Here is a 19,188-nt window from a genome sequence, read left to right as displayed (position 1 = left end):
TGAGGCTGTCATCCTGTAGGCCTCTGCTTCAGAATAAGCCCTGTTGAACTTACTTGGGAGCTATTTCAGAGTAAGCAGCCCTCAAGGTACTCAGAAGCAAGTTGCATCAAAGTTAATGGCACTTCACTTCCCGGTAACTACTAATCAGAGCTATAAGACTGCAAACTTATTCTTTGGTTGTGGTAAACTGCAAAGTGGTGTTTCCCTCAGTGTCTGAATTTGTCTGTAATGCAAGTTTACTTAGAAGCAAGTCCCACTGAGTCCAACATGACTTACTTCCAAATTTACTTGCAAATAAGTCCCCTTGACCTGCAAGATTTCTGTCTAAATATGTTCAGTTTGTGCTGTAAGGTTGTAAACCTATACATACTTACTTGGAAGTTGGATCCTTTGATAATCAGATTTGTGTCTATTTTAGAGGGCCTGGATGGAAAGGAGGACAGGGCTTCCTATACACTTACTGGTGGTGTGAATGAGAAAAATTCAACAGAGGTGGTGTTTGTCAGACCTCCATGATGATGCATGACTGCTGAAATTCTTAACTGTGCAAAAGACCCATCATTCTTGCCCAAACCACTCTGATTTATTACCACCAGCGGCGGATTTAGGGGAGTGCGACCCAATTGCCCACACTGGGTGCCAAGCCGAGAGGGTGCCGCAGGTAACACTGCAACAGTGGTGAGTAATTGAAGGCAAGAGGTAGGGCACGCGCCAAATTTTGGCATTGCACAGGACACTGCTGAAATTTTAAAGCCCCAAGTCCACCACTGTTACTACCTCAGTGTTTGCTGTGTAGCAGTTCAGTACACTGAAAGGCTTCTGGTTCCTCTGATGTCACGATTTCCTTACCACACAAGAAACATCAGTTAGCTTGGCACTGAGAAAATAATTATATGTTACCTGAGCAAATACAACAACAACAATCTTTATTACGGGCCAGAGACCCAACAAATCGTTACAAAGCAATACACAATTCATACAACCTACCTCCAGGTTAAACAAGCATTTTGTTCAGAAAATAGGGATCATTGGTTCTTGCAACCACCGATAAAAACTTTGCCACTGCTAATGTTCTAGAATTTGTCTGGTCTTCCAATAGGAACCTGACATAGTGAGCCTCTGATTTTCCCAGGAAAGGTACCAGCAAGGGTAGTATCAGTTCAGCCCTGGCTTGCTCATATTTTGCACAGTGCAACAAAATATGTTTTGTGGAATCGATGTCTTGAGCATACGAGCAAAGTCTGTCCTGGTAGGGAACTCCTCTCAACCTGCCATCCAACACTGCAGAAGGAAAGACGTTTAGTCTGGCTTTGGTGAAAAGCCTTCGATAGTTTGGTAGTCAGGTTTTTAATGTAAGATGTTAACTTAAAGACATGCCCATATTGTACTCCTACTGCCAGCGGACTACAGACTGCGTGTGATTGAGATCGCAAGTCACTGTGTGCATTATCCCATAATCTTTGCTTTAACATGTTTTGGGCGCCTTCATAACCCAGGTAATACAGTTGGGGGAGTGACGGACCAATGGAGATGGCTTTTTTAGCAATGGTTTTCTGCCATTTGCTGACAAATTCCTCATTGGTCAGGTGCTGGTACAAACCCTTCCCTAGATCAAACACTGAAATCCTGAGCCAATATTTTAGGGTAGCCCACCACGCTTTAGTTGAAATTGGACATTCACCAGCTTCTAAAAGAAGTATGGAGTTGGGGACACAGTTGAGTACCTGGAGCAGGGATCATAGAAATTTTGCCTGAAAGCCATCTAGCTTTGGCAGGTCCCCATTATGCCAGACATTTGCAGCGTACAGGAGTTGGGAAACGGGTTTTGCGTTGAAAACCCTTAAGGCTGCTGGAACATATTTGCCGCCCTTTGTGAAAAAGAATCTAAGTATGGCTAGCTTTGTGATCTCCGCCTTTTGAAGGGAGGTTTGCCAGTGGTGCTTCCAAGATCCTGTATGATGGAGTGTGAGCCCTAGATAACTGAAGTATTTGATCTGTTCAAGGTTATGGCCATCCAGCACCCATTTAGACTGGGAGAAGCTTCTTTCGAAAACTAAAATTTTAGATTTTTCATAATTAATGGAGCAAATAAGGTATTCTCAAACCTTCATCTCCTGTACTGTGTAAGATGAAGGAGAGGGAAGGAGTGACAGTGGGAGGTGTGTGGACATCAGACAACTGCAAGGGTGGGGTGGGTATTTGCATAGGAAGTGCAAGGGGTGTGTGCAAGGGATCTGCTTAACCTCTAACCATGTATGCTGATTCCACACACACACACACACACACACACCCCTCTCTACCTGTCCAGCAGCATTTCCTCTAAGGACTTGGAAAGAAAGCAGATTAAAAATGTCCTTGGGTAGCTGACACCCCAGAGGAGATTTGGAGGGCAAGTACCCTCCTGCTCTCTCCTCATGCTTACAAGCAAGCGGGAGACCCTTATTTTGTACCCTTTACTTGAGTTTTACTAAAAGAATGGCTCCACTGTGTTTGCGTTTTCTTCCCTGTTCTCTGCAACACAACAGCTTTACATGGTGCCTGTGTGGTGCTGACAAACATTTCCTGCTTTTTGACTGAACAGCCGGTTGAAGTTTTATTGTGTTTGTTATCTCATTAAAACTAGATTCCTACACATACTTGAAGTCCTGTTAAGATCAGTACTAGTTTCTTCTTGGTTGGGTTGAGTTGTGTGTTTCTGCTTCAGTTCACTTCTTACATTTTGGTACTTAAATTTTCTATCTGCATAGCTTTGTGAAGGTCATAGGAAACCCAGAGGAAACACTGTGACTTTGCACGCTGGCTCTCTTTGGTTCCTTTCCTGAGCAGGCAAGCTGCATGAAGGTCTTTTCACAATTTTAGAACCATTTTACCATTTTAAACAGCACTCGATTGAAATAAAGGTAAGAGTCTTGATCTAGCTCTAGTCACACTATGTTGTGGGTAATTTGTAGCCCTGGACCAAGGTGCCTGTTCCCACCCACATGTAATTCATTTCATAGGGTGCACTGGGAACTGGGTGAACCTCTCCATGTCCTTGTTGATGTGGGAATCCGCATTGTTTCAATGTGCCGATTGCCATTGTTGTCTCATTTGCTCTGTGTTTCTTTGCTGCTATTGTGTGCTATGCTTAAGAAACTCGAGCCTGTGTTATTTAATATATTAATATTCTTTATGAAGAGCTAATTTATTTGAGCTGAATGATTCCCTGTGGATCATTCTTGCAGTTAAAAATATGTAGTTACTACACTCCAGACTGTTGTCCAGTAGCTTGCCAGCTTAATTCAATTAAAGCTGCCATCTTAAAATATATTTCAGTCTAAGATCCAAAGCATTATACTCTTGGGATATAATCTCTGCTTGAGTGTGGATTTAGCCTAACATAATTCTTTGTTGTTGCTTCCTTTTACAGTTAGTTAATTTAATAGAAAGCAGATTTCATAAAACGGTTGATCATTAATGTTTATTGTGATTAACAGCTAATCATCCTTACCCAATAAACACGTGCACTGCTTCAAGCAAATATAAGATTTTGCTGTCTGTTTTATGCCAAGCTCTGGCTGTAATCCAGCCACCATTTGGACTTATTTAAGAGCCCGTTCACATGACCCAAAAACTTAGTGAAATAAAAATAAAAGTGGCACTGATACTTGGTCTTGTGACCAGGAGGGATCACCTTTCAGAAGTGTGAAGAGGCAACTGTTTTTATCCACAACTCTGCAGACTCAAACTAGAATAGAGCAGGCTGGGTAGTACCAGTAACTGCTATCCTGGTTGCCTGTGGCAAATAAAATTGCTTCTAGATGACAAGGCAGAGATGGTTTTGAAAGTTGCTGGAGTGTCTGTGTGCCAAAAATGACCAGTACACTGCTAACTTTTGTGAGCTGAAATAGACTCATAGAGTTGGAAAGGACCTCAAGGGACATCTACTCTAATCCTCTGCGGTGCAGGAATCCCATCCAATTTGAAATGATTCTGGACCCTGCTTAGCTTTGCAAAGGTGCTAGCAGTTTTATTGCTGCACCACTAGGAGACACATGACAACATGGCAGAACAACTGAAATAGTAGCCTGCAGCTCTCTTACTTTTCAAAGTGCATCAGAGGGTAAAGTAGGAGGAGTCTCCCAGTCTGAACCAGGGAGTAAACAGTTGATAGAATGAGTTGCCTAACACTTTCTCCAACTCCTTTCTCTCCCTAACCCCCCTCCCATTATTAGGATGCTTTGAGGAGCCCTTGGGAGAGTTAATGCCATCACCTTGGTCTTCCCTGAAAATCTTTGAACTGTCGTTTTTCTCTATGAAGACCACTTCACATATTCCATTTTAATACAATACATGGTTTATTTTATTATTTATTTACTCTATTTATATAAGACTGCTCAGTACTATTGTTTTCTGTGTGGTCCACATAAACGAATATTATAAAATCACAGTTTGTAGCATAAAAGACTTTATGTCAGTAGAAGTGAGGAATAAGAACAAATAATAAAAAAGTATATAGCCTGTGAGCAGTGACTAAAATTGGTGTTTTTTTTAATTGGCTGTTCCTATTGGTCATTGTTGTGATACCATGATGCCGTCCCCCAATCTTTCCATTTTAAACTTTGGAATAATAGTAATAACAACAACAATAATATGATATGACTTTAGCAGGGGTCAGCAAACTTTTTCTGCAGGGGGCCGGTCCACTGTCCCTCAGACCTTGTGGGGGGCCGGACTATATTTTGAAAAAAATTAATGAACGAATTCCTATGCCCCACAAATAACCCAGAGGTGCATTTTCAAAACAAGCACACATTCTACTCATGTCAAAACACCAGGCAGGCCCCACAAAGAACCCAGAGATGCATTTTAAGTAAAAGCACACATTCTACTCAGGTAAAAACACGCTGATTCCCGGACCATCCGTGGGCCAGATTGAGAAGCCAATTGGGCTGGATCCGGCCCCTGGGCCTTAGTTTGCCTACCCATGCTTTAGAATGTGCTTGCATTGGGACACTGTGGTACATTAGCTTCACACTCTTACAGTATGTGTCCTCTACCTCAAGCATTAAGGAAAATGTGTCTCTAGGTGTACACCATCCTGGAGGAATATTAATGTAACTTTAAGAAGCTCTTGTTTCAGCGTAGAATAATTTAGAAAGCATTTCAGGATGGTGTCTGTAACTGCTTGAGTTTAAACTCTGAAATATATAATAATAATAATAATAATAATAATAATAATAATAATTTATTATTTATACCCCGCCCATCTGGCTGGGCCTCCCCAGCCACTCTGGGCGGCTTCCATAAAAACCAAAAATACAGTAAAATATCACACGTTAAAAACTTCCCTGAACAGGGCTGCCTTAAGATGTCTTCTGAATGTCAGGTAGTTGTTTATCTCTTTGACATCTGCTGGAAGGGCGTTCCACAGGGCGGGCGCCACTACCGAGAAGGCCCTCTGCCTGGTTCCCTGTAGCTTTGCTTCTCGCAATGAGGGAACCGCCAGAAGGCCCTCGGCACTGGACCTCAGTGTCCGGGCAGAATGATGGGGGTGGAGACGCTCCTTCAGGTATACTGGACCGAGGCCGTTTAGGGCTTTAAAGGTCAGCACCAACACTTTGAATTGTGCTCGGAAACGTACTGGGAGCCAATGTAGGTCTTTCAAGACCGGTGTTATATGGTCTCGGCGGCCGCCCCCAGTCACCAGTCTAGCTGCTGCATTCTGGATTAGTTGTAGTTTCCGAGTCACCTTCAAAGGTAGCCCCACGTAGAGCGCATTGCAGTAGTCCAAGCGGGAGATAACCAGAGCATGCACCACTCTGGCGAGACAGTCCGCAGGCAGATAGGGTCTCAGCCTACGTACCAGATGGAGCTGGTAAACAGCTGCCCTGGACACAGATTTGACCTGTGCCTCCATGGACAGCTGTGAGTCCAAAATGACTCCCAGGCTGCGCACCTGGTCTTTCAGGGGCACAGTTACCCCATTCAGGACCAGGGAATCCTCCACACCTGCCCGCCTCCTGTCCCCCAAAAACAGTACTTCTGTCTTGTCAGGATTCAACCTCAATCTGTTAGCCGCCATCCATCCTCCAACCGCCTCCAGGCACTCACACAGGACCTTCACCGCCCTCACTGGTTCTGATTTAAAAGAGAGGTAGAGCTGGGTATCATCCGCATACTGATGAACACCCAGCCCAAACCTCCTGATGATCTCTCCCAGCGGCTGCATGTAAATGTTGAAAAGCATGGGGGAGAGGACAGAACCCTGAGGCACCCCACAAGTGAGAGCCCAGGGGTCTGAACACTCATCCCCCACCACCACTTTCTGAACACGGCCCAGGAGGAAGGAGCGGAACCACTGTATGACAGTGCCCCCAGCTCCCAGCCCCTCAAGACGGTCCAGAAGGATGTTATGGTCGATGGTATCAAACGCCGCTGAGAGATCCAGCAGAAATATCAATGCCCAAGCTAGATTTCTTCCTTGGCTCTGGATAGTATATATTTCTTGAAAATAAAACAACATTCTCTCTCTCTCTTTCTCTCTCTCTCTCTCCTCAAATGTTAAATGAATGAGACTGGGAGAAAATTGGTTTCCAAAATATCTGCTCTGTCTGATCAGTGTGTAACCTGGAATGATAGCACACAAAAGCTCGTCTGTCTTGCTTTCATCCTGACTTTCCCAAGGCTGCATCTCAGTCCATCTCAGAAATTAACCTTTCTGTGTGCCCCTCTCTGTCCTGTATCTTATCACCAAAAGCCAAAGCTTAGAATCCACAAAATATCTAACATGATGCTTTTAAAGAACATAATTTTTTAAAAAAAGGAAAGAAACCTGCTATCTTTCTCTGGTGTAATGTGAAATTTCTGCTTTTAAAATAATAATAAAGGGTCCTCAAAAGTCAAAGGTAAGCACTTAAATCCCACTGATTTCAATAGAAGAAATGTAAGCATATAGTTAACTCTTCATTTAAATCAATAGGACCTTGAAGCAATTGGTACATATGCCTTCAAAACCTGGCGTCCTCCAGATGTTGAACTATAGCTGCCATCAGCCCCACCCAGAGGGAAAATAACCAGCCTCCAAGGGGAGGGTGTATCAGAGGACTGAGGAGGCTACACCTTGCTCTGTCCCCTGGAATCCATGCCCAACCCATACCTGGCATAAGGGCATGGGCATGGGGGGCAGGACTTTGGTTGGGGGGGCTGAACCAACATGATTGGTCAGTTATTTCTATTTTACTTGATCTGGGGGAGGGGAGTTGCCCCCTGCCCCCCCTTGACTACGCCTATGCATCAGGGGTATAATGTGGGTTGCTGGCTGCCAGGGTGGGGCAAGTGTTGGACTAGGCAGCTGGGGTAGAGGCACACACTGGGCAGCCACATTGGCATTGGCGGCTGCCCTGCTCCTTCCTCTCCTCCTCTCCAACTTGTCCCACCCCACCCCGGCGGCGTCTCGTGGCCAATGAATGGCACTGCCACATGGACAATGAGGCAGCTTGAGCCCCTAGCAGGAGAGGGCCGGCAGTGAGCAGGGCTGCACGAGTTATGGGGTCTCTCCTTGCTTCCCTCTACTCCATGGGACTAGGAGCACCTGCCGTGCAGAGTGGTTAATGGCCAGGAGAAGCACCCTGCCAGCTTCTTGCTGCCCACTGCCATCTGCCTCTTTTTTTGATCCAAGCTCCCACCCCGCAAGAACCAGCTGGGCACCAGGCAGCCTCCCACTCTCCCCCTATTTCTCCCTGCCTGCTCCCTTCTACTCAAGAGAACCTTCTCTTAGGGTCCCTTCTTTGCCCCCCTGACTGACTTTCCCTTTCTTCTTTCTATCTTTCTTTCTCTCTCTCTCTCTCCCCTCCCTTTCCCACACAGCCTGGGGAGCCCCGGTGCCTGCTGACCTGTGTAGGGGGTGACTGGCTGGTGGCGCCAGGGGAGGGATGATGAATGATGCGCAAAAGGGCTCTGGCGCGGAGGATGGTGCAGGGGTGCGGAGTTGCAGAGCTGCCCCTTCTCTGCTCCCTCAGCGTGTCCTGAGAATATGGCAGGAGTCTGCGTAAAATGGCGGTCACTTGAGCTCTTCCTCCCTCCCTCTCAACTGGCCCAGGGGTATGCGTCCCTTTGCTGACCACAAGGAGAAAGAAGCACAGTGCCAGCCTCGAAGGCCCAGGCGTGGCTTGGTTCCCTGCAGCTCCAGCCTCGATGAGGAAGCCTGTCATGGGGGCACCTGGTTGCACACCTCAGAAACCTGAGGGAACAGTGGGTGGGCCGGTGTGGAGGACTCCCTGGTCCTGAATGGGGTAACTGTGCCTCTGAAGGACCAGGTGCTCAGCCTGGGAGTCATTTTGGACTCACAGCAGTCCATAGAGGTACAGGTCAATTCTGTGTCCAGGGCAGCTGTCTACCAGTTCCATCTGGTTCGCAGGCTGAGACCCTACCTGCCTGTGCTCTGTGTCGCCAGAGTGGTTCATGCTCTGGTTATCTCCCGCTTGGACTACTGCAATGCGCTCTACGTGGGGCTACCTTTGAAGGTGACCCGGAAACTACAACTAAGTCGGAACTGGCGACTGAGCACTGCTGGGACCATATAACAAAGGATCTTCACTGGCTCCCAGTATGTTTCCAAGCACAATTCAAAATGCTGGTGCTGACCTTTAACACCCCAAACGGCTTTGGCCCTGCATACCTGAAGGAGCATGTCATTGAGCCCAGACTCTGAGGTCCAGCTCCGAGAGCCTTCTGGGGGTTCCCTCAGTGTGAGAAGTGAGGTTACAGGGACGACTGATGCCAGAGCTCCAGCGCCAGTGAGGCAAGTGTCACAGAGGTTTCCCTGGGGCAGGGAGAGGCCTTCCAGAGCTGCCTTTCTCTCTTCTCTGCCTAACCTTTGAGTGGGAGATCTAGAGCACTGGTGTCCAAATTTTTTTCAAAGAGGGCCGGATTTGCTGAAGTGAAAGGGGCTGACCAAAGTTGTTAACCTTTTTTTAGGATTGAAGTTGTTGAACTTTTTTAGGATTGATGTTGTTGAGATATTTTTAGGATTTTCCCTCAGGAAATAAACTGCCACGGGGGCCAGAGGATCACAGCACAGAAAACCTAGACATTAATTAGAGAATTCATAAAAATGATATGCAAGCTCTTTTGCTGTCTCCCAACTGTTACTGGCTGCATTTTCCTTTTCTTGGTACCCTATAGTAAGCATGCAAGTTTAATTTAATATTGATATTTTTATCTTTTAAAAAAAGTTCTCTGAAACTTTAGCTTCTCTCAAGATGTTACAAGAATGCAAAATGTACTTTGCATATTAAAGTAGCCTGATATTTCATGTTGCATTTCAGAAGAAACAGAATTATTGGTGGAGGGCAGATGCATGTGGAGATAGGGATCTCCCTCCCTTTTAAAGATCCAGATCAATAGCTTTCTGCTTTACATTTAAATAAGAGGTGTAGCTGACAGCCAGAGGAACAAAGGGAAAGCATCAAAGAGTTAACAAACATTGCAAGGAATCCTTGGGCTCTGTTTCATCTATCCATTGATGCAGGTTCTTTTATTTTTTTTAACTGTTGTGTTTGCAGTTTCATTTTTTTTTTCATGTGTACATGGCAACAATCTTTCTAGGCTGTCAAAAGGTAGTACTCATGAATGATACAAATTGGGCTTTATTGTAGAAGGTTTCCAAATTTTTATTGTGGAACATTTCCCTTCATTAGGCATTGAGGAAGAGTTAATTCTGGCAGTTCACTATAAACAGTAATACTTGGCGTCAAATGCTATTAAGGAGATTATGTTATCTCTTAGGAACAGAGAATGCTATGGTCAGGGGTAAATTAATTTCCTAGGGTGCTACAGTAATTTTTTCTTGTAAATGGAAACTTTCTAATTGGAGCCCCTCAGGAACAATATGCTGAAAACTGGGCAGATGTTCTCTTTTCATGATCCCATCTCCCTTCGTGTTTTAACTTGTTTCTGATTTTTTTGCAGGGGCATTCTGGCACTGTTTAGAAAATCTGGGAAATAAACTTAGGCTGAAGGATTTGCTTACCTAGACCTTTGGTGGGGCAGAGTGGGTGGGGGCAGTTATTCAGAAAGGGGGCTCTGCCCGCCTATCTGCCTGTTGCTTATTACTCACACAGGGTCAGTTTGGTGCTGAGGAAAAGACCCACTTCCTGACTCTTCCGGAGTCCATTCCCATGTGGGTAGGCAAAACTAACCTCCCATTTGCCTAGCCTTGGTCATCCCGCTATAAGGAGGCAAGCAAGAACATTTCTGTTTTAAGTCCACTTTGGGCTGTGATCTAGATATTTGATTTTTCTGCTGTTCCCATACCTGCTCTCTTTTTGCTGCAGCTTAGGGTTTTAATGGTATTTTTATGTACATCAGGACTGGGCAGACTTTAGGATTGCAGAATCTATTTTGTTTTCCCACTAGAATTCTGAGTTACACCAAGTGGATCGGGAAGGGAGACATAGAATGGAAGAACAAGTTGCTTCAGAGCCCATTGTCAGCCCAGGAGTTTCCTTGCAACACCAGAACTCTTCTCCTCTCCTGCCCCAGTTTCCAGCAGCCTAATTTAGCAGAGAGAGAGAGAAAATAATGTTTTTTCTCATCACCACTGCTAAAAGCATTGTGAGCTGGAAACAGTTGCTTATCCACTGCAGATCACTCAGACAGTTTCCTGAAGAGCCATACTGATCTGCCCACTCTTGGAAAGGTGTTTGATGAATTTAATAAGAAATAAGCAGATAGGTGCCTTCTTTTTATTACAAGAGAAACTTGCAGAAAGGTCATGCAATGCTGAGGGCCTAGCACAGCTGCAACAAGATGTCTCTGGAACTGAGCCCTAAAAATATGCTCTGGTGAAGCTTTTCTCCTTCTCTCTGATTCTAATAATTTTTGTTTTGTTTTTCAGGGTTGATCAAGGACTGAAGAACTAGAAGACAACATTGTCTGCATTGGATAGCTTTGTATATGGAAGGCATGTCAGAAATCGATTTTGAAAAGTTAGCTGAAATAGGTAAACTATAGATAGATCTATTACTGCCCATCAAGTGGTATCTTCTATATATTTCCAGATGATTTAGAAGACATTCTTCCCTAAGTGAAAAACTTTTGCCAGGATAGTGTAATATTTTTGAGTTACAACCGCTGCACTGGCATGTACCTTATTATCAAAAGCTATTAAGGTTGAAGGTTAGTTTAATACACACAGTTTAAATGAATTATTGGCATGTGTTCCCAGTGAAATTCTAGGCTATTGGAATAATGCTATCATCACATATTGTGGCACAAATGGGAGTCATTACTCTAAACAGACAAGTATTGAATGAGGCTAGAGACCTCCTGATTGTGTGTTATCTTTTGAAGATGTTCCAATGAACATAACCATATGGCCAACTCATTAGGGGGGGCCATCATTTTTTGGGGGGGGGAATCAATTCTAAGATCTAATAATATAGAAATTTGACTTTTGAAAACCCTGTTTATTCAGAAAACATAAATTGTATCTCACCACTTATACATAAAAGGGAGGAAATTGCACACAAATCATTGCGTGTAAGAACAATCCTCTGTAGTTGGAAGCAGTATACCTTTGAGTGCTTGGATGCCTGGAACAAATAGCAGCAGGTTGCCATCACCCCCTTATCCTGCTCATGAACTTCCAGAAGCATCTGGTTGGCTGCTGGACTAGAGGGATGCGTAATGTGACACGGAAATAATATAATTCTTACTTTTTAAGCATACTAACAGTGTTTATCGGTCCATTAAGTAAGCATTGCCTATTCACTTTGATAAATGATGACATAAGCTAATATTTAATATTAATATATTTCCATTAGAGTTAATGCCTGATCATTTTTACATTTTAACTTTACAAAATAGTGTCTGTATAAAACTGTTTCTTCCTTGCTATTAAAATATGTCACTTTTAACATAAGTGAAATGGCTTATGCTTTATGCAATGTGAAAATTGGCATTGCTATAGTTAACTATTGTGGTATTAATAATTATATGAATTATTAATTAAAAGATAATGATTAATTTGTTATCCAGGATCTTTACACTGCTCTTTAAACTTTCTAATAAATGTGATGTGCCAATAGCATTAGTGCTGTTAATGCTTAACCATCTCCTTCCAAAATTTTTTAGAGGGCCTGTTCACCAGATATGCAGAAAATCTCCACAGTAACAACTGTAACATCAATGTTTTCCATTAATTTGTACACATTCCTATTATAATGCTATGTTAAAGGAGCAGTTTTCAGTGGTTTCTCTCTCCAGGAAGGCTTTCCCTCATTGTGGGAAAATATATTGGAAGCCGTTGTCTTAAGAAAATATATCCAGTCCACTCTACTCACATTGTTGATTCCTACACCAGGTGTAGCCAGTTTGTAGGGCCATGGACTGAACTCCGGGGTTCACCATTTGTCTCCTGTGGCCACACAGTGCACAGATAGGCAGTTGCAGACTGTAGTTTTTCAGAGCAGCTAGTCTTCTCATTGAGAATAAATCCTAGGGAACTCCAGGAACACATTTTTGCAAATCTCAATAAGGATGTGTTCCCATTACTGATACATCTCCTGATACCCCCACTCCTGATACATCTCACAACTTCACCCCCTTCAGCTGTTCATATCAGCACGGGTTCATTAGTGCCATATTCAATGCAATGCATCATAGATTTAGAATTGCAGGGTGGGAAGAGACCACAAGGGTCATCTAATCAACCTCCCTAGGAATCGTCTGTCCAACATGGACTCAAACCATGGACTCATGCACCAGTCTCATGCACTACAGACTGAGCTATCGCAACATCAAACAGTAGTGTTTTATAACAAATACATAGGCATTTTGGATAACTGTTGTATGAACACGGATTCAATAAAAACAAATAACTGTGTCTGGGAGGGTTATTGGTTTTGTTTGTTATTCTTGTATGTATTTTTGTGTTTTGTATTGTAAACTGCCCTTTGATCTTCGAATGAGGGCGGTATAGAAATTTTATAAAGTAAAAGAAGTAAAATAGACAAAATTAAAAACCCACCACTGGAAATTCACTGCCATAAAAACACAGTGATTGTTGTTGGCTTATATGGCTTTAAAGGGGGAGTGGGCAATTTCACCATCTAGCAGTGGTCACAGACCTGTCAATACTGGAAACCCCGGCAAGGGAGAGTGGCAACCTTCAAGCCCCAGTTGTGAGCTGCCCAGATGGATTTGCTTGCCAGCAAACAGGAATCTGGACTAGAAGTACTTGGCATCTGAATAACTGGAATATATTAATAAAGAACAGTATTCTTTTTTTAATTATTTGGTCCTGAGTTACTGGGTTGTTGTTTTTTTGTAAATGTACCTAAATATGTTTTTTGCTTCAGAATTAAGGAAAGATGAGGCAGAAAATGCAGATCTTGAAGGGAGCCAGTTATCATTTGCAGCTGTGTCAAATGGTGATGCTGAAATAAGCCCGACACACCCATATTATGATGTGGCCAGACATAATATACTTCACCTTGTAGGTATGTTTGCTGAAAACCTCTTTGGCATCTTCTTTGTATTTGCAAATCATTTAATTTTTCTGCTTTAAGTTATTTAACCTGTAATAAAGAAATACAGTCCTTGGAGGATTAGGGCAAAAATAGAAGCCTGCAAATAGAAGGGAAAGCAAATGGGTGGCCAGATCAGCCCCTCACTCGGACTGATCTCTGGCATCTTGCTTCCAATCCAAGTGTCGGACTGGGACTGGGAGACCAGGGTTCAAATCCCTCAGCCATGAAGCGCACTCAGTAGCCTTGGGCCAGTCACTGTTTGTTTGCCTAACTACCACACAGGGATGTTGTCATGATAAAATGGAGAAGGGGAGAAATGTGAGGAAAACAAACCCTGAACACTTTGGAGAAAAGGTGGGATACAAATTAACAACAGCAACAATACCCAAAGATCTTCCCACTTTGTGTAGCTTTTTCTCGTGTGATGATAAGGCACAAAGGGCTCATCTTTCCCACAGTCAGCGGCGGAGGAAGCCGCTCAGGTGCCTGGGGCGGCACACCCAGGGGCAGGGCGAGCTGCCCATAGGGGTGGGGCCTCTGGAGTCTGCCTGCCTCCTCCCACTCAGCCGCCCTACAGCTGGGGGGGGGGAGCAGCGGGCAGACTGTTTGGACAGCACGGAGCCTCCCAGGAGACATGCGTGACTCTGGTGCGGCATCCCTGCCCACAGTGTGAGTACTGAGAGAAGCTTTGGCAGAAGCAGTCCCTTATTTTGAGGTTCAGCTGTTCACTCATGTTTATGTATGTATATATTTTGGCTTATGCAAGTGTGTAAACAGAGGAGAGCATCTCAAGTTGTTCACACACACAGGAGTGGGCTAAAGATCCTATTGAAGGTTTCCCAGCTTACGTGTGTGTGAGTCTGCAATCTTTCTGGCTCATCAACCCTTGCTCAGATATTCAGATGTAGGGTTGCCACTCATCCTGTATAATATGGCATCTTCCCATATTTCAGTGTAAAATGCTGTTTTCCTGTATTGATTATTGAGCACAGTTTGTTCTGCTAGCCTCTCCCCTCCCCCCCAAGTTAGGGATCCTCTCCAAATAGGGCATGCATTGGGAGAAACCACCTCTCACTTCTTTCACTTCCTTTTTTCTCCTCCCTCTCCTCATCCCACCCCAAAGGAGGAGCAAACCAGGCTGGGAGTGCAGGGGCCCATCAATAGATTCAGAAGCTCTAGCAACAAGTGGTTTTGTGTCAGTGCAGCCCAGAAGCCCCATTTGTGAACATGGTTATCTGCATGATATTTGGGAGAGGAGTTGGAGGAGAAGTAGCTCCCCACAACAGCTTGTTTTTAATAATTGCTGATCCACTCTCAATTTATCTTACATCCTCCTATTAAACTTTTGTCCTCCAGCATGTAAAGCTTTGCATTTAAAACATGTGCATTTAGAGTGAAATTATCACCCTGATAACTAAACTCTTGTTGGTTTACCAGGTGATGATAATTTGGGGAGAAAAGTGATTGCTTTCAGTTGCTGCCGTTTGCCTCCTTCCCATCAACTTAATCACAGACGGTTATTAGAGTAAGTCTTTTCTTATTTTCACTCATGTGTCAACAGGCAGGGCAGGGCGGGGGCTACATCCATTATAGCTTTCCAATTGTCAGCCGTAAAATCGAGCATCATTCACTTCATCATTGAATTATGCTCTTTCTTTGTATTTGAATGATCTCTGAACAAGCTTTTAATACTAGCAAGTCCTGTGGGGGATGTTCAATGTTTGGGCTTGAGCATACCATGAAAATAGTATGTATCAGGCCATTGGGCACCTGTATTCCTTCTCTTCTTTAGAGCTAAAGAACCACAGTGAAAATACAGTGTATTTATTGGTGTGTTCTATGCTGCTTTTATTCCAGATATTTAAAGTATGCACTGGACCAGTATGTGGAAAATGATTACACAGTGGTCTACTTTCACTATGGACTGAACAGTAAGAACAAACCCTCCCTGAGTTGGTTACAAAGCGCCTACAAAGAATTTGACAGGAAGTATGTTTTCTAAATTATGCTTTTTTAAAATAAAATTAAAAAATCACCATTATAAAGGCATAGTTTGGCCAGGTTTTTCCCACTTTTAATTAAAAATTGATTGCATTTCCATCCTGCCCGCCCCTTCCTGGCGCACGTCATAGCACATATTTGGTCTTCCTATTTTTGTCATCACAATAACTTAGAGCTTAAGCTGCCTTTGCAGAAAGGCCTGTGGCACTCATTCACAGAAGGGAGGAGATCTAGATGAACTTTGTCCTATATGATTGAGGGTGGCATGATTTAAAACGGGTTAACAATATTTTCCAGGCTTCTGGCATATCAGAAGCATTCTGACTTCACAATTGTTGCACGGGATAGAAATAACATTGCGAGTAGAGGGAGAATTGCTGTCTTTAGTCTCCCTGGGTTGATGGAGTGCAAGCTGCTGGATCTCATAGTGATGTTTTCGCTTCTGCAAGAAATTCACCTGTTTGTCCCTGTCCTCATGCAGAAAAGTAGTGAACAAGCAGGAAGCTCCATATGCCTGGCAAATCGGTCAAACTCTAAGGCAACCTGCACCTGTTATTAGAATCCCAACCACCATGAACTTAGAATGCACAAAGGAGTATTCACTCCTTTGGATTTGCCTTGCAGTGCTACAAAGTCCTGGAAATCTTTCGCACTGGCATAGCACCACATCAATAACAGATTTAACCTACCGCATTTTTTGCTCTATAAGACTCACTTTTTCCCTCCTAAAAAGTAAGGGGAAATGTGTGTGCGTCTTATGGAGCGAATGCAGGCTGCGCAGCTATCCCAGAAGCCAGAACAGCAACAGGGATTGCTGCTTTCGCTGCGCAGCGATCCCTTTTGCTGTTCTGGCTTCTGAGATTCAGAATATTTTTTTTCTTGTTTTCCTCCTCCAAAAACTAGGTGTGTCTTGTGGTCTGGTGCGTCTTATAGAGCGAAAAATATGGTGATTTTTCCTGCCTCCAACCACCCACAGCTCAACTGTCAGTACATCTTGCATAGCTCAGGAGTGACAGGTCTCGACAGAAGAGGGGTAAAACAAAGGATATTCAGGCTGGGGGTCCACCTAGCCCACCCAGCAACCCCTGTGACTACGATGAACTTGGTTTAAAAATACTTTGGGAGATAGTAGCAGCACTGGGCAGGGCAAGGAAGGGCACTTGTTAAACTTGCTTTTGCCTTGGTGCTCCTCATGTGGGCATTCTAATGAACTCCTCTGGCTGCCTCCAACATGTCACTATAAAGAAAGGTCTTGAGACCTTGAGAAAGGTCTTCCACCAGGGGCTGTGCTGATCATATATCATTATGGTCAGTGCCATATTCCGGGTATCTTTAAGAATGCAAAGTAAAATACTTAAAGGAAAATGATTAAGTTGGAAATTCATTTCAGTGTGAAACTTTCTTTTTTAATGAATGAATAACAGAAATTGGAATCAAATAATGGTTTCCATCTCTTGAATTTCTAAAGATCTTCTCCCTTCTTGCTACCTTTTTTCTTTCTCCATTTCCCACACACTTTTTTTCCATTTAGAGAGATTTTCCCCACCATTATTATACCCACAAAACAATTCAGATACTGGTTTGTAATGTAATCACTGTATAATCTTCACCTACTTCAGTTCCATCAGGACTGACCATTTCTTCTTTTCATTTTACATTCAATTCCTCTGAATTAGATGTACTTGAAATGAATACTGTATAATGTTCCAGTAATAAAAACTCCCCCCACATTCAATTGCAGCTCCACTCCACTACAGCATGTAACGTTCAGAAGTCTCCTAACAATTTAATTTTCTTTTCTGCAGGTATAAGAAAAATCTGAAAGCGCTCTACATTGTACATCCAACCAATTTCATAAAAATTATTTGGAACATTTTTAAACCTCTAATCAGGTACATATTGGTTTGCTGAAGACAATTTTGTGCTTAGCTGAAGGGTAGTTTGCTTTTTGTTATTGTTAAGTGGATTTCTAGAAACATCTGTGTTATAGAAATCACAAGGTAAAAATACTTGGGGAGCCTGCCACTGAAATATATTATGGGTGATGAGGACTAGGCATGAGTATGTGAATTTATTTTATTTTGTGTTTCCTCCTAACTTTGCTGTCTACTGTGTTCAGAGTTCTCACTCTTCCCACTCTGTTCCATTGTGCTCACTCTGTTGATGTCAGATACTTTCTCCTCTGTTACTTGCTGTCTGATCCTAAACATGTGTTGATGGAACTAAATCTCAGTGAGTTCATAAGACTTAACTTCCCAGCATCCTAGAGTACTCCTGCCTCCTTCCCAAAGCCTAGTTAGCACTTTCCTAGCTGGGGGGGGGGGGAGGTGCGAGGGCTCTAGGACCCTGCCAGAGCCTTGCACCTCCTTCCCAAAGCCCTGGGGCATCAGATAATGCCTCCCACACAACGTACTCTTGCAGCCCACTTGGTATGAAAACATGGACCACTCTGGTCTAGATCCTCTCCCTTAGTGTGGTGCTTAGGTACATATGGGATCTAGTGGAGTTCTTTTCATCTTCAGAGCTCCTTTTGCTAAAAGTCCCCTCCCTTAGATTTCAGCTGGTGGGCTGTGATTCAGAGAACATTTGTGTGTGTTTGTGTGTTTAATGTTCAAGAAGTTTCCAAATCCAAGAACTTACAAGGCACCTGAAAAGAACTGCTTTCTTTCTTCTATTTCAAGCTGAGAGGAAGAATAGTTCAGAGGTTCATGGGCGTAGGAGTAGGTGTTGGGTGCCTTTTCCAGAAGTAGTGATTGGAAACACTCATGTTTATCTCCACCCCATCCTTGAAGTTGGCTTTTTCCAGTCAGGGAGAGAGTGAAAGGGCTGGGTTCCATGCCATTAGAAAGCAGCAAAACCATAAAACGTTGATGTCAAGGTAGCAGATTCTGCAGAACAGGAAGCCCTCCTGAGGTGAAGAGCAAATTATTTAAGGCACTGCTTCCATGGGTAACACAATCTGTTTTTGGTTCGTGTGTTTTTCTTTTGGAATTTGCTAATAGGCTGGCAAAAATGCTTCATTTTATCATGGAAGAGTATCCTGGAAGGCCTAACTAGGTTTGTGCACATTGAGGATCAAGTGTGTTAATTCTGTAAAAGTACTTCCTTGACAGCAGAAGCCAACTCTTTGTGTTAATTAATTTCTTCTAATTAAAATTTCTGCTGTCTTCCACTAGAGGGTGCTGGTGCTTGCAGAGCTGGGCTTTCAATGTTATTCTGCAGAATAATTTACAGAAATGAGAAAAATATTAACAGTATGTTAGCCCAATTTGTGTCTTATTTTCAGGGTCCAAGTAAGGGATACATGAAAGGGTACTCTCTCTGGGGCCCAGAGATCTGAGACTTTACCCCCATTACCATTAAGTTCTAGATCATGCTTGATTATGTTTATGGATATCCTATCCTATGTTCATAGTGTTTGGATCTTGTAAGGTGTGCTGGAGCCAGTCAGAAGCAGAGTTTGAACAGAATGATCAGTATTTTGAACAGTGAGTTTCTGGCCCAAATCCTTCTCTGCAAAAGGGAGAGTGTGCTGTTAATCTAGGACATGTAGTTCAAGAGACAAAGAGATTTGTGCTTCCCTGTGTGAAATGCTCTTGCACAGACTGCCAGCCGCAGAGTCCCATGCGCATAGGGACAACTGTGGGAGGGACAAAGCATCATGATAATTTGG

At 43.5% G+C, this 19,188-nt stretch overlaps 1 protein-coding gene across 4 annotated transcripts in view; it reads left to right on the top strand.

The window, feature by feature from the left end:
* Positions 1 to 19,188, top strand: part of ARHGAP8 (Rho GTPase activating protein 8) — a 40,047-nt gene that overhangs the window by 919 nt on the left and 19,940 nt on the right. For 2 of the 4 annotated variants that reach the window (XM_053387624.1, XM_053387621.1), the window contains exons 2-6: positions 10,880 to 10,984; positions 13,344 to 13,484; positions 14,952 to 15,039; positions 15,372 to 15,503; positions 17,321 to 17,407. In XM_053387624.1, coding sequence (XP_053243599.1) covers positions 10,939 to 10,984; positions 13,344 to 13,484; positions 14,952 to 15,039; positions 15,372 to 15,503; positions 17,321 to 17,407 — 494 coding nt within the window. In that variant the 5' untranslated portion in view covers positions 10,880 to 10,938. Of the gene's footprint in view, positions 1 to 33; positions 134 to 2,789; positions 2,901 to 10,879; positions 10,985 to 13,343; positions 13,485 to 14,951; positions 15,040 to 15,371; positions 15,504 to 17,320; positions 17,408 to 19,188 lie in introns of those variants that run through there. The other 2 variants (XM_053387623.1, XM_053387622.1) reach the window with 2 other exon arrangements.

This window comes from Podarcis raffonei, chromosome 5 (genome assembly GCF_027172205.1).
Source record: "Podarcis raffonei isolate rPodRaf1 chromosome 5, rPodRaf1.pri, whole genome shotgun sequence".
In the NCBI taxonomy this organism is placed as follows: Eukaryota; Metazoa; Chordata; class Lepidosauria; order Squamata; family Lacertidae; genus Podarcis; species Podarcis raffonei.
The sequence above is the reverse complement of the archived record's forward strand: the minus strand, read 5'-3'. Positions and strand labels throughout refer to the sequence as shown.